The following is a 16,289-nucleotide window of genomic DNA, read 5'->3' as shown; positions in this document are numbered from 1 at the left end:
CTTTTTAAAGCATTTTCGAGAAATATTGAGGAGTAAAGGAATAAAACCGAAACCGAACAATTTCAATCTGAACAACAACATAAAGCCCACGAAAGTATATATATATATATAAATATAAATAAAATTAAATAAAAAAGTATATATTTAAATAAATTATGTGTAACAAAATGGTAAAGTAAATTAAACAAATCGTATTTATATACTATGAATGTCTAGTCGTATTTTCAGTATTATGTAAACCTACCCCGTTCCCACTCCCTATCCCCCACAACAACCATACTCCAGGAAAAACACAGTAAAAACTATTAAAAACAAAAAAAAAAACAAACAAACGATATATCTAGAAAGCTAAGCTAAATGAATGTGAACAAATATGAAAAACAAATTTTTGAAAATGAAAAATTAAAAAACTAAAAAAAAGATATGTGTGTAGTGTGTACAATAAAAAATAACAAAAAAAAGAAGAAAAAATTAAAAAAAAAAGAATGGTGGAAAAATGTGAAAGGGAGGAGGAAGGAAAAACAATATGGTAAACAATTTTTAGAAGCATTTTTAACACATACAAAACCCAAACTAAATGTTTACAAAAATATCGAAAGTAACGTATATGTATATATATATATATATATATATATATCACCTACATATATATATGTATATGTATATAATGCAAGTGAGAGGGGAAGGAGAAAAATTTAAACGAAATGTGTCTGTTTTTAGTGTTAGATTCGATATAAGGAAAAACCCACAATAAAACATAACAAACAAATCATATATATAGATATATATTATATACATACATCCAGAAAAATCATTAAAAACTACTAAATTAATGTGTGTAAACAGATAGAAGAAATCTATGAATATATAGCTATATATATAGATATATGTATATATACATATATTAAAACAGAGAGATGGAGTAAAGAAGGGACAGATGTGTTGGCTTTAAAAACAAAAACAAAAACGAATAACTTACATATATACATACATATATATCTGTGTATATAGTCGCGCTATATATATATATATTTTAATATTTTTAATTTTTGTGTATACTTTTTTTTGTGAATTACAAATAATACTTTGCTAAAACGACTTTAGTTTATAAACATATATATATTTTAAACACTACCATTATGATTTCTCATTTGAATCGATTTTTATTTCATATTTTAACCATAACATCAGCAAAAATATACATATATTTTTTGTCAGAATAAAATCTGTGTTTCTATTCTTTTTCTTTTCCTTTTGGTTTCGTTTCGGTCCCTGAAGAGTGAAGGTTCATATCAGCATAAATCATATGTATATCTATATATATATCTATATGTGTATCTGTGTCATCATCTATATAAATGTAAATTGTATTTGTTAAGCAACAAACAAAAACAAAACAAAAAACCAAAAACCAAAATGGAAATGGGAAAATGAAAATTGGCGCAATTTGCTCAAACATATTAAATCGAAAAAAAGTAAATTCTCTTAAACAAAAAAGAAACCATTTTCCTTTCCCTGTATTCCTCAGTTTACTATCTGTGTTGTTTTTTTTTTTTTTATTAATAGTGGAAATTTTAAAGAATTTAGTTCAACTAATGAAAAAAAACAATGTAGAAGAAGATGCAAAAACAAGGAAAGAAGCCGTAAAAACTTTCTAAATGGAAATTAATTAAACAAATACATATATTCCAATTCATGATAATGACAAAAAGAAAACAAAGCAAAAAAAAAAAAAGAAACGACTAAAATGAACCCAAAAACAATCTAGTTTTTATTGTAATTCCGTGTCTGTGTGTGTATTTCAGTAATTAATGTGAAAAACCAAAACAAAACAAAAAAACCAAAGTCTTACAATAATAACGAGAGCAACAACAACAAAAAAAGCAACCAAAAAATGGAAGAAAACCCTAACAAAAAAAATGCAAAAACCTAACGAAAAAAAAAGAAACCCCAAAAAAAAGAACACAAAAAAAAAACCCAAAAAGAAGAAGGACAAAACATAAAGAAACTAGCGAAATAAATAAAATACAAAATATTTGAAAATAAACCAAGAAAAAAGAGATGCGTGGAAAGATTTTGATTACATTTCAATGGGATTTTCTCTCTTCCTATTCCTGCATGCTATTAAACGGCTCGGTTATACGTGTGACACGGCATGCGGCAGCGTGGAGCCCCTCAATCGGTTTGCGTTTCTGCCTGGTATCCGCGCATTGGTTTTTACCAATCCAATGCGTATCCTGGGAAGTGAGTATCCAGGGAAGGGAAGTATCGACGTGTATATACGTGTATATACTCGTAGTCACATTTTAATAATCATGCGTGGGCTCACAATGTTTCGTTATGCTTTCCAAAAGCTAAAATTAAAGGTTGGTCTGGGACGCAGGAACAGTTCATCGCGATTTAGGGATGCCCGCTTGGGTGGCGGATCTGGCTCTTTTCAACTGCAATGGCAGTGTGCAGCAGGACCCACAACTGACGGCACTTGATAGTGATGTCAAAGAGGCTCAGGCCCTTCAGCCGGAGCGCAAGAAATTTGTAAAGATGAGTCAACATTAAATAGTAATGAGAAGGAAGATCTGGTGAAGATCAACTAAATTGTAAATTGATCATATTAAGTTACATTTTGAATATTAAATGGGAATGTTCATAAAAACAATATATGTACATACATATATCAAAATCGTTTGTACATTGATCTCCCCCCACCTGAATGGAAAATGCATTTTAGTATAATATTCCATGTTTATTAATTAATTCGATTCGCATAATCTTTATATAGTATAGTATACATAAATGATAGTTTAAAAAAAAACCTTTCTTTATTTATCAACTAAATCCAATTGTTCTTTCGTTCAAATTTCCAATACATATATCATATATACGATATATATGGTTGTTCCGATTTTAGGTTTAAGTTTTTGTTTTATTTGTTTTATTTAATTTTTTGTTTTGCGTTCCATACAAAAAATTCGTAGTAATAAAAATAAATTTGCAATTTTTCATGGAAGTGTTGAAGATTATCTGAATGGGAGATATTTTGTTTGGACTAAACTAAATAGATATATCTATATATATATGTGTGATCGGGTGTATATATATATAAATATATGTAAGTGTGTGTTTTGTGTGAGTGAGTGAAAGTTTTCTAATTAAATCTAAGGCTTTTGAGTGGGGGAGGGGACTCCACTGCACCCCTCTCCAATCTTTTAAATCTATCTATATTTCTAAGGCTCTTCCCTCCTGCTGGTGGGTGGCGGGACACTGCGTGGGCTGTGCGGAGGGCATGTGTGTCGCCGCAGTGCACAGCCCTCGTCGTCTCACCGCCGCCCCCAACCACCAAAAGGAACCCATCTATCCATTCTGCTGCTTCCTTTTGTTTAAGTTTAACCAACACCAAGCGATTGCACATAAAAACCCGTTGTTGCTTATAAACATAAAAAAATGAACAAAAAAAAAATACACAAATAATCCTAGGCGTAAAATTAGAGAATTTCAATTTCAATTAAATCATAAAGTAGAGTTAGTTTTTTGTTTGTAATTCAAATTCAAATCAAAATCAAATTCTGAATAAAAGCTTAGGCTTCAGACTTAGACTTAGTATAGGGACTACAATTATAATATATATAAACTCTAAGCGATTTCCTACGATTTTTATTCGTAAATCGACATTTTTGTGGTGTGTGTTTTGTTTGTTTGTTTGTTCAGTGTATCAGTACGATTGGTGGTCTTTCCTAAGTGCTAGGATTAATGCAAAAATATTTTTTTTTTTAAATCAAAGGAAATCCTTCATTTGTTAATGATTTATGGTGTGTGTGTGTGTATATATATATATATATATATATATATAGTATAGGGTGTATGGATTGGTTATAAGATACAATATGTTTCGATTATTCTTGTTGTTGGGCTTTGACTTCATTTATGAACAGCTTTAGTTTACACGCATCTCTATCTTCATCTTCTCGCACTACTTCTTACATCTATAGTTTAGGTTTTAGTTTAATTTGTATCCGCTTTTTGCCTCTTTACAATGGATTAATGGTGTGATTAAATAATAAATTACATGTGTATGTGTTTCTGTATGTTTTTCGTTTGGAAAGGCTTTAAAATTCCTTTTTCACTCCCTTCTTGTTTTTTTTTTGTTCTCTTTTGCGGTGACAAAATAAATGCCAACGTTTGCAGATTTTGTTTGTTGTTCGGTTTCTAGCTCTAAACATCTTACAAATTAGCTATATCCTAGCTATATCTCTCTCTCTATATATATGTATATATGATATATTCATGATTTTTGTATTTGTATTATTTATGTGTATGTGTGTGGGTGTGTGGTGCATCTGCTCAAAGCATTTATACAAAAAAAAAAAAAAAACTTATACACCTAAGACACCTACTTAGGGGAAAAACATTTGTTTTTCGGTTTTGTTTTTCTGTTTTGTTTTTGACTAAGAGAAGGTTTCCAATATTACAAACAATAATAATAATAATAAAAAAGGGAGAATATACAACGAAAGGTGGAATTCCATCATTAACTAAAAACGAAAATTGTTAAACAAATGTTTAAGAGTGTTAAAAAGTGAGAGCGATTTTTTGCACAGCAAAGTGTTGTTGGGATTCATCATCGACTATCGACTAAATCTAAATCTAAATCTACGCAAAAGAATATACAAAAATTGTGTAGTGCAATTTATAATCTCCAAAGATCTACCATCCCTTCTACGCTCCGATAGCTATAGCAATGGGCGGTAGGTATGGGGCTGGTGTTCTGGTGGGGCATGGGGGCAGTTTTCAGAAAACTTCAAAGTCACATGGTGGGGGAGGATCTTAGGATCTAACTACTGACAATCCACAACTCAATTGTGGACAGGCATTGGCAGCTGTCCGAGCAGATTGTTGGCAAACTGCGAATTGGTAAACTTGAAATGCCGCTTATCGTAGAACTTGAGAAGCGCCGGCGAGAATGGATGCAAATCCTTCAGATGCAGATAGTGCACCTCTGGCTCGCAGGTCGTGTGGCCGCACTCCTCGCATACGTACATCTACAGTGTCCAAAAGAGAGAACGAGATTTATTACTTGTGCTTGGGAAAGAGACGCTCGTTAGAACATTACCTTGGCGCGACGCTCTTTATACGCATACTGATGCTGGACACTGTGCACCTTCTGGCAGTGTGACTCGAGCGAGCAGCGCTGTGTGAAGCTCTTCTCGCACAGATTGCACTTGTACGGCCGGACGCCCGTGTGGGTGCGCGTGTGCCGCTTCAGATCGAAGGTATCGTTGAATCCCTTGCCACAGAACGTGCACAGGTACCGCTTGATGTCCGAGTGGCACTTCATATGCCGATTGAGCAGCCTCTGCAGCGAGAACGTTTTCATGCAAACGCGGCAAACGAACTTGCCATTGACCCCAGAATCATCACCGGCCTGGCTGGCCGATCCGGATCCACCCATGCAGAGGGCATCAGCGGAGCCATGGCTACTGGCATTGCTGCTGGCACTGCTATGATGCTGGTGCTGCTGCTGCTGCTGATGTTGCTGCTGGAGGGATTGCTGCTGCTGATGTTGCTGCTGTTGTTGTTGTTGTTGCTGGAGCGTCTGCTGCTGCTGCTGCTGGGGGGATGATTGCTGCTGCTGTTGCTGCTGGGAGTGGTGGCCGTGCTTGCTGAGATCATCAATGCAATCGATGTTGCGTATCCGGTGATGGCCACCATGGGCATTCTCCACAGCCAGTGGATTCTTGATGCCATGCCCGCCATTCACAAACTCCAGCTGTAGATCCGGCGGCAGGCCCAACTATTAAACGAAACAAAACGACATAGAAAAATGGAAATTAATGTGCGGTTCAGATCGTGGCACAGTGGCTGGGAGTGGATGGTTGGGAGGATAAATTGATTGGGAGGAATAATACGGGGTTAAAAAACAATCACAATACAACGGGGAGGATGGACACACAACAATTGGTTTCGGTTGCAGTTTGATTCTAGCTTACACGCCGCTGCAACACCTTGCTCTGACTGAGCACCGAAACGGTGGGCGATGGGGCACAGAGGCCAGCGGCCGTGGCAGCCGCCGCCGTGGCCAACGAACGTAATGTGGTGCGGTGCACCGTTCGTGTGGCTGGCACCTCCGGCGAGGGCTTCATTGTCGATACAAGGGTGATCATCGTGGAGCCATACGCCACGGCCTTGGCCCGACCACTCAGCTTGCTGCCTCCAGCTCCGTTGCTGCTCTCTCTTCCTGCTGGATCATAGTCCATGTCTGACACCTCCCCTTTTATTTCCTCCGGCTCCTCCTTGACCGTAAAGTAATCGAAATCTTTGGGAACGATTGCAATGGGCATCATTTTCCTGGACCTGCCTCTCGACAGCTTCTTTGGCTTCTTTGTCTTCAGCTGCTGCTCCTGCTGCTGCTGCTGCTGCTGCTGCTGCTGCTGCTGTTGCTCCTGCTCCTGCTGGTGCGGGGAATGTATCTGTTGCTGCTGGAGGAGGGATTGTTGTGCTTGTAAAATGGGTGAAACACTTACGCTTTGAATGAGTGGCTTCGTGTCGAGCAGGGCGGCGGCAGCCGCTGCCGCTGCATTTGCATCCATGCTGCTGTTGCTGCTGCTGCTGTTCGTACCGGAGCTGCTGCTGCTGCTCATGGGACGCGCCAAATGTACGGCTGCTGCAGCAGCAGCAGCCGCAGCGGCAGCAGCGGCCGTGGGCGATGGCAGCGACATGTTGCTGTTGTCGTGGTGGTGCAAATGGTGCGAGTGGTGAGACTGCTGCTGTTGCTGTTGGAATTGGTGGTGCGAGTGATGCTGCTGTTGCTGCTGGTGGTGTGGCTGCTGCTGTTGGGCAGCATACAGATTGTGCTGCTGGTAGGCGGCGGCATGATGCTGCTGCTGCTGCTGGTGGTGCGAGTGGTGCGACTGTTGCTGCTGCTGGCTGAGCAACTGTTGCTGCTGCTGCTGTGACATTAAAGCCGACTGCTGCTGGTAGCTGCTGTGCTGCGACTGCTGCTGTTGTTGCATCATCTGCAGGCCTCTGGTGGCATGCTGGTACGAAGGCGGCGGCTGCTGCACATGTTGCACGTGCTGCTGGACATGTTGTTGCTGCACGTGCTGTTGCTGCTGCTGCAGGTGCTGCTGCTGCTGTTGCACATGCTGCTGCTGTTGCTGTTGCTGCTGCTGCTGGGAGTTAACGCCATTGCGTGTCATATTGTGGGTCAACTGTGTGAGCAGATTCTCGTGCAGGGCATCCAACTGGGATGCTGTGCTCGCACTCTGATGGTTGCTGTGGTGATGATGATGGTGATGCTCCACGGGCGTCACCGACACCGAGTCGGGCGTCAGGGAGGGCGTCGAACCGAGCTCAAAGTCCTGCCGCGGACTGGTGGAGCCCTCGTCGTCCACACAGCTTCGCTGCAGGAACGAGCTCAGATCGACGGCATCCGAGAGCTGCTCCAGCAGATGGTCCGTCTGGGAGCTGAGCATCAGCGTGGCCGTAAACTGCAGTGGATCCACAGTGCCGTTGGGGCACTGCGAACTGGCGAGATCCGACATGATGGCGTCCTCGTAGGCGCTGGCATTGAACTGCCCGGAGCTGCCCATTGTCGCCTGGATGATGTTCTGCGCAAAGGTGCCTATATCGATCTTTGCCTCGTCGTACTCGATGTCCGGCTCGTCCTTGAGTATGATGCCGTACGCTGAAGGATTGCCACCGTAAAAAGGATGACCCATCGTTGAGTTTGGATTATGGAATTTGGAATTGGATTCGTTATAGTTAGGATTACTGGCCAGGCCACTCGCGAAGTTCAAAAGGTTATTACCATCGATACCAGCCGATGATGCTGCTCCACCACCGCCAACCGTACCTCCACCTCCACCTCCATTTGAATTTCCATTGGCATTGCCATTACCACCTCCTCCTCCTGCTCCGTTTGATCCGCAATTGATGTAGCCACCACCTCCGCCTACTCCTCCTCCACCTCCCCCGACTCCTGCTCCCGCTGACATGATGTACGCCGCCGCGGCAGCGTTTTGAATGGAAAGAAAGTTGGGATTGCCGTTGAAGGCTGCGTGGGAGCCTGCTCCGTGTCCAGCGGATGTCTGACTGCCGCCCGTATTATTGCTGGCCGTGCTCTGTTGGCCACTCTTCAGGCTCTCGTAGAATGGTGGCAGGGCCCCGGTGGGGGGAGAGTTGGGACCGTAGTTGCCTCGTCCGTCTCGGCCACCGCCCATGCCACCGCCTCCAGCTCCGCTGCCGCCTAGGGCACCCCCAAAGCCACCTCCCGGCGAACCGGCACCACCGCTGGCGTTCTGTCCGCTGCCCGAGCCGGACGAGCTGCTGCCGCTGCCAAAGCCCGACGACTGAAAGCCCTGTCCGGCTGCACCAGAGCTGCTGCTGCTACGGCCGTGACCGGCGGCTGCAGCCAAAATGCCGGGCAGGCTACGCACCAGGCGCGGATTAAGGCGCTGCGACTGGGCCAGCAGTACGCGGGCTGCCAATATCGTGTTTCGCCTGCGGGCCTCGCGCACCTGTCGCGCTCTCTCTAGGCGGCGGGCGTTCAGCTCCTCGTCGCTGTCGTAGCTGGGGCTTTGCCGCTTCGGCACGTGATAATCAATGGGCTCCTGCTGCTCCGGTCCCAGTTGGTCGAGATCGTGGGCACTGAGGGGCAATAGAACGCTCCTTTGGGGCGTCTGATGCTCCGGATGCTGATGCTGATTCTGATAATGGTGATGCGGGGAGGCAGCGTGTCCTGCTGTAGCTACTGCTGCTGCAGTGGTCTGTGGTGCGCGCTGGATTACGCTGCAGCGGACAGCGGGCGTCGGTTCCCTTGGGGGCGGTGGACTGGGACGCTCCTCTGCCGGGGGCGGGGTGCTGCGCATACGCAGCGACAGCGGCTTGTCAACGGGCAGCAGAGGCTTCTCATCCACAATCAACTTGCAACCGTCATCGGAGTCTGTGTCGGAGTCCACATCCGAGTCGTGTTCCTTTTCTTTTCTGGCTCTGACGAGGATCGGCTGCGGTTGCTCCTGCTGCTGGTGTTCCTTGGGGTACTCCTTTCGTTGGGCCTGGGTGAGGACGATGCCCGTGTTGTAGAAGCGCGGGCGGGGAGCCTCAATTCCGACGTCAACGTCGCCGTCTTCCTCCTCCTCCTCCTCTTCTTCTTCGGCCAACACTACTGATGGGCACTTTAATTGCTCATCTTCTTTGTGCGCTTTCCTATCTGGCTCTTCTTCTACATCTACATCTACTTCGCTGCTGCTACTGCTGCTGCTCCTCTCTGCCGCTGTCGACTGCGGCGTCGGCTGCTTTGGTATGCTGCTGCTGCTTGCTGTTGTTTTAGTTGTTGTTGTTGCTGTTTTTATTGGAGAATTCTCGTCGCAGTCTTTTGTGGCTAATGCGGGGGGCGTGGGTGTTGGTGTGGGCGTAGGTGTGGGTGTGGTTGTGGCTATGCTGCTGCTGGTGGTGGTTTGGTTGGTGGTGGTGCAGCTTAGGCGCTGCAACAATTCTGCCGGCCTCAAGCAACCTAATTTTTCTGCAAAAAACAAAACGAGAGAACAAACAAAAAATTAGTCAAATATTCAAAGAAAATTATACACATAAGATAATATAAAACCGATGATCCTTTTGCTATTTTACATCTAAAAATTACAACGAAAAACTGCCGAAAAAATCCACGTTGACCGTTACGCAACTGTAAAAGGAATGGGAGAATGACAAAAATCTCTTGGAAGTGATCTCCCTTTTGAGAGCAGTGTTCGCATATGAGTGAGATTGAGTGATTTCAGGAATAACTGTAACCGCGACCAGACTCCGCGACAGTGCTGCGCAGTGCACGGTGGCCCTGTTTGTTGAATAATCCACACAAATTTGGAACATAAGTTTTCCACTTTATGTCTTTTATTATTAACTATTACCTTTGCGCATTATGTGGAACAAATTATTTAATTAAAAACAAAAGACTATTTTATGCATATGCACTTCTAAATACAACTTTTAGTCCAATTTAAAGCCACGTGTTCCTATGTACGTTTCAGTGTCAAGGCAGCAAGAAATGAATAAGGTTATATGAATGCATATGTGTGGTCCAAGGTATATATAAATATGTAGTGGGACTACCACAATACCCTACCACAAAGAGCAAGCTCTCGCGAATTGCCTTTCCTTATTACTCGCATATCTTGCTCTATTCTTCCCCACTCCTTTTTCAACTACTGTTCTTCACGCCAATGGAGAGCAGCTTAAAGGTGCTCAAATTACACTCTTTCTTTTACTCACTCTCATTATTGGAGATTGGAGAGAAGTTAACGCGCAATTTCGTGTGTCCTCTTTGCTGCCGTTCTGTGAGTGAGTGAAACAGCGAGATGTGGAGGAATTAGAAGAAATGCAATGGGTACAGACTGACCAGTGATGAGCATTTCCGATGTGTGTGTGTGCCAAGGAGGTGGCTTTTGTGTGCTTAAGGTGCTTTGAATAGCCTACATATAATTAAAAATTGAAAATGGAAAAAGCAAGTGCAAGTGCGAGAAAAGACGAAACGGGCCAAGACAAGGCTAGCGACCAGCTGGCCGCAAATTTGTCTTTTGGCTTTAAATTAAAAAACAAGTGCAGTGAGAAATGGCAATAGCAACAGAAACAGCAACAGCAACAAAAGCCGCGGGCGGCATTTAACGGCTGTCATTGTTGATGGTGTTGTGGTTTTTCTGCTGCGACGTTCGTGTTTGATCAAGATCAAGGCTGCAAGTGTGTTGAGCGTGTGTGGGTAAGCTGGTTGCTGCCGGACAGCCCTTCATATTAGTTAATGTTCATATTTAGCCAAGTACCAGTTTATACCAATGTGTGTGAGTGTATGTGCACATGTATTTGTGATATTACAAATGCCAAGCACGCACAACACTGTTGCTGCCATACCATTTACGGGACGGGTCGGTGCGGAGCGGGGGCTGCTGCTGGCTCTGTTGGTCATGGCCAGGCCTGCAGCGCAGTTGCAGCGCTGTCGCATAAATTCTAACTGTCGTCACACACTTACACATACGCGCGCACATGTGATTCTATTGCATGCATACAGTGGCGGACAAAAGTCGAGGTACTACGGAGAAAACTGCATCATTAGTACACCCTTAGGGAGAATATCAGGATTTTTAAGGGGTTTGGTTTAATCAGAAAAGGAAGCTAGCATTCCTTTCTAGTTCGTCTTAAAACAGCTAGACTCTGCAGGCAGTTAAAATGGCAGTCGTACATAGACTTTTGCCCGACACTATCAATGTACATATGGGCTGCGTTTAACAGAGTTTTGCGTTGCGTTGCGCCGCGCTGCGCTGCTCTGGACGTTAACAGCCTTGGGTCGGCTCAAACGTTTAACATTTTTTGTTAATAATTTGTTTAATCTCAATTTAATTGATTGTTTGTTTTGCTGATTTTACGCGTATTTCGTTTTTGAATTGACTTCAAAATACCTGGCATGCCATTCATTTATTAATCGGTTAATAGAGACCCAGCCGTGCCCCTGGGTACGCCCCGTCACGCCTTATGCAGCAAGGCAGGCTACATATAGAAATTGATGTACATTTATGTACATGATTTTGTATATTCTTCAATTGTACTACATGTCAAGCGTCAGGCTTTTATGTTTCCCTGTCTGTCTCTCTCTCTCTCTCTATGTACAGCAATTGCTATTTTTTGACATGGTTGTGTAGATTCTACATTTTTACAGCCTTTTTCTTTTGCATACATACTTATCTATGTACATACATACATATATTTCAAAAGTAACCTTACATCTTGGCCTCTCTTTCCGTCTAGGCTTACTTGTTTCTACCCCACCCCCTTCCACCTTCTTTCGCTTACATGTTTTTGCCTCTCCCTCTTCCGCTCTGTATTGATGTTGTTGCAATTGCTTGCCATAGTTGTAATTTATTTTATTGTGTTAAGGTCAAGGCGAATTGTAAAATGCTTTTTAATTACATACATACATACATAAGCACACACACACAAATGCACAAACATGTTTTCAAGTTGAAAATGAAATGCGAATAAGGTTTTATTTTTATTTGTTTGTGTTATTTTTATCATTTTTGTGTGCTGCTGCTGCTGGCTGCCATGAGGAAATGAATTTCAATTGAAGTTTTACAAAAACAAAAAAATAAAACAAATTATTGACCTCCAGTTAGCCAGCAATTAAAACAGCATTATAAACTATATATGTACATACATACATACATACATTTGTATGTATTTACATATGTAGATAATCATTTCCAGGAGCTTAAGCCTTAAGTGATTTTCTCTCTTTGCTCTTGATTCCTCTGTGGGAGGACTTTCAGCTAAGTCTTTCGTTCTCCTGCTCTCAGGACTTCCCCCCTCTGTGGGAGCTTTCTATCCATTAATGGTCATCTTTCTGTTTCTTGTACATTTTTTTCTTGACTGAAAATCATATTTTCTTTGCTCTCATTGGCTTTATAGGCTCCCTCTGATCCCCGATGGAATGAGGAATCAGATCTGAAATTCTTCTGCAATTCGTTTCCCTCTTTATTTTTCTTTCTTTTTTTTTAAATCCATTTTGGTACTCGTTCACGCCCAAGGGTCAATGCACGTTTTATCCTTTACCGTAATTGATTTACATGCTCTTTTTGTTTTTTTTTGGTTTGTTTGTTTTTCGATTTTGTGTGGATGAACTTTTAAAATATGCCACCTCCACCGCCTGCCAGCTACCGATTTTGTCTAGCGCAAAATGCGTCGTAAAAATACGATCCACTACAAAAATCAGCAAAAAAAAAAAAAACTCAAAATAAAATAACATTATCTGCCTTCTGCTGTGTGTGCATATGTGTATATGTAAATTGTTCACGACAAAGCCAGCCCCGCCGCGTCAAAGGCAAAGCTCGCTGAAGTTGTCGTCTAGAATTCGTAATAAATTCCTTGCGCCCTCTCCCCTGCGAATTAGATCCAACCCCCAGATCTTTGATGCTATGAAATCGTAGGGAAATCGGGTAGATGAACTCGCTTAAGCTTAAACGGGGCTTGATAACACTTCAAAAGAGTAAACACACATAGTGCAAAATATCCCGTGAGCTCTGAACGATTCTTAGTGTCTTGTCTGATCTCTGGTTGTGGATATACATATGTATACCAAAATATATTTACATAGTATGTACATATGTATGCGGGTGGCACCTGAGCGAGAACTACGCCCACCCAACAGCTGTCGTTTCCATCGGCCATGGGCATTCAACTTGTTGTTTATGGAAAACTACTTAAAAAACGACAGAAACAGCAACAGCAACAGCGGGGAAGAGAGAATAATACCCCGAAGCACAACCAAAACAAAACTGAAAGCAACAACAACTAAAAAATAAATAAAATAAATAAATAAAACTAAAAGTTTCAACTTTTATTTTATATTTAATAGATTTTCAGCCACAAAAAGTTACAACAAAAGAAGAAAAACAAAAAAAAAAAAACCAGACGAAAGAGACGGAAAGATACTGTGGATGCAAAATCGAATTCCAAACGCATTCTGAGCTTATCGCATTTGGAATTCCTGTCATGCACGACGACGACGACGACGATGACGATGACGACAGTCCCCTCTTCAGTCTTCTGCTTGAAGCTGATTCTTCTTCAGGTCCCGCCATAGTCGCCCCCCCATCTTGGGGTTCTGTGTGTGTGTCTAATTGTAAATGCCAAACACGTTGACAGAGGCGGCAACGACGAACGGCAACGAACGTTGTCAAGCAGCTCTACCCATGTACATATGGGGGGTGTGGGGGGTATATATTGTATGTAAATAATGTAGCTAAGTAAATACATACATAGGTACTCGTACAGCAACAAATAAAACAATGCCCACAAACCCACCCAACCCATGTTGGAACCCCAAAAGCGTTTAAGGCTGCGTTTTAAGTTAGGGCCTCAGAAACACACACACACACACACACACACAATCTTTGTTGCATGAATAGACAATTATTATGAGAGATGATCAAGAGCGTTTAACCTCAATTTGTAGTTGTAAGAACCAACCAACCAACTGCAGAGACATGCAACAGTCAGGGGCTAGTTCTTATTTGTTTATCGTTTATTTGGTATGAAGCTTCTTACCAAATTTTCAATGTCATTTGTCTTCAGAAAATCTCCCCCAATTGAATCGGATCACCTATTTTAGGCCCTCACCCACTTGGCCAGCGAATGCAACCACCGCCCACACAACCACTGAATCACTGAACCATCATTCTATCTATCTATAAAACCCATCAAAATGTATGCTTTCGCAAATACAAAAAAAAAAAAAATAAAGAAAAAAGAAGAAGAAAAAAAACAGATTGCAAATGTCAAACAAAATTTAATAGAGCATGAAACGGCATGAAATCCATTGAAAAATAAAGAGAGGGTGATGGGGAGGGAGATGGCAATGGAGAGGGAGAGACGAGCAGAATGAGATGGAAATATATGCGAGTGCAAAGTGTCATCGATTAGCTGACAGACAGCCAATCAATTCGATTCCATTTCGATTCGATTCCATTCGATGCGATACGATACGATGGTGACAAGTGCATTTCTTTCAAATGTGCTGCCACAAGAACAAAGCAGGAGGAGGAGTGCACAGCACACAAAAAGATACGATATGGAGAGAATTGGGAATAGGAACACCTTGATCAATAGCAGATGCCTGGCACTGGGACTGGACACTGGCACTGGCACTGTGACTGTGACTGAGATCGGGAACCCTTGTCAAAGAAGCTTCCTGTTTGGGGTCGATCCTGCCAAATTGATGAATGCATCCGTTTGAAGAAAGGCAACCAACCAACCAACCAGGCAGGCAGGCAGGAAGGAAGTGGCGAGTCCTCGCAGAGCTTCTAACAGGTGCTTTCCCATCGTTCCCCTGGGTCCTAATGTGCGATCCTCCTCTCTCTCTCTGTCTCCCCCTTTCTCTATCTCTGACAATTCCAAAACAAATTATGTAGTGTAGTGTAAAAGCTTAAACAGCGAACCCTTTTCCGCTGCCTGGTGCCTGGTGCCTGGTGCTTGTAGCATTTAGCAATTCTAATGCCGAAAGGGATACCGAACACTGCCCATACCCAATACCCTGAACTGAAGTGTGGTTCCAGCCCATTTGCAACACGATCCGATCCTCGATCCTCGATTCTCCGTTTTGCTTCCCCTCTGTTTCCAGCTCTGATCAAGATCAAGATCTGGCCCTGGAACCTTGCGGGCAGTCTATAAATTTATTGCCTAAGCGCTTCACCCTCTCTCCTTTGTCTGCTGTTTCTTCACTCTGCTTAAATGAATTTGTCTCTAACGCCCAATTTGGCTTTTGGCTCTTCCTCTTCCGTTGGTTTTCGTTTGGGTTTTCGGATGCGGTGTGGGGCAGCTGCTGTTTCTGTTGCTGTTGATAGTTCGATTTCTAAGGGTTCCAAGGTCTTTATTAGGCCCTTCCGTCTCGGGTTACCATCTCCATCTCCACTCCATCTCTCGTGTGTTGTCTGGCACTGGGGACGCGACTTAAAATGCATTAAGTGCCGTGCAATTAAGTCTTATCGATGCCCCAAAATCTGCCCATCTTGATTGCCATATATAACTATATATTTATATATATGTATACCCCCATATGTATGTACATGCGTATAAGTATATGAATTATAAATTGCCGACGCGTTAACAAAATAATTTCGTTTAACTTAATTACTTTTTGGTTTTTTTTTTTCGGCGCTGGAGTTTTTTTTTCCCCTTTTTTTTTTTGTGCTTTGCTCTCGTTTCGGTGCAGAGACTCTCTGCTGGAATGAAACCATACAAAAATTGCACATATTTTGGGTTTCTTGCTCTAAGTTTTCATTCCAAGTCTTTTGATTATTGTAGTTTTTTGGGTGAAATATTGTAAAGTGGATAGTGACAAAATATTTTAGATTTAATCTATATTTTGGTTAGCTTCAAAAAAGAAAGCTACGTGTAGTTCTAAAGCATAATGTTGGACTAAAATGAGGATGCATTTCAAAAGAATTTTTTTAATCAAACCACATGAAAAGTTTAAAATAAAAGTTTAGAATTTTTTTAAATTTTTTTCCAGTACCAATTGTACAACTGTACCATCTTGGGCATAAGGTTCAGCTCGATGTTAAACCATTTCTCTCTCAGCCAACACGACTTGCTTCTCTACCACCGATCCCTATTTGATTTTATAGAACAATTGGCCTGGCTTGTTGGCTCTTCTAAGCTTCCCTCAAGCTCTAGAGCTCTGGCTCTGCTTGCGCCCCAAACATTTCTGTACGCTTCTACTGCTTTAATAACTGAACGGTTTTTATTCTGCTGCT

The 16,289-nt window shown here is 42.3% G+C and overlaps 1 protein-coding gene across 1 annotated transcript in view; it reads right to left on the bottom strand.

The window, feature by feature from the left end:
* Positions 1-4,505: 4,505 nt before the first annotated feature.
* Positions 4,506-16,289, bottom strand: part of LOC111066312 (transcriptional regulator ovo) — a 24,454-nt gene continuing 12,670 nt past the window's right edge. Inside the window, exons 2-4 of the mRNA XM_022354818.2 lie at positions 6,519-9,517; positions 5,108-5,788; positions 4,506-5,036 (exon numbers count right to left, since the gene is read on the bottom strand). Coding sequence (XP_022210510.2) covers positions 4,851-5,036; positions 5,108-5,788; positions 6,519-9,517 — 3,866 coding nt within the window. The 3' untranslated portion in view covers positions 4,506-4,850. The remainder of the gene's footprint in view (positions 5,037-5,107; positions 5,789-6,518; positions 9,518-16,289) is intronic.

Source organism: Drosophila obscura, unplaced genomic scaffold, assembly GCF_018151105.1.
Source record: "Drosophila obscura isolate BZ-5 IFL unplaced genomic scaffold, ASM1815110v1 contig_165, whole genome shotgun sequence".
Taxonomy (NCBI): domain Eukaryota; kingdom Metazoa; phylum Arthropoda; class Insecta; order Diptera; family Drosophilidae; genus Drosophila; species Drosophila obscura.
The sequence above is the reverse complement of the archived record's forward strand: the minus strand, read 5'-3'. Positions and strand labels throughout refer to the sequence as shown.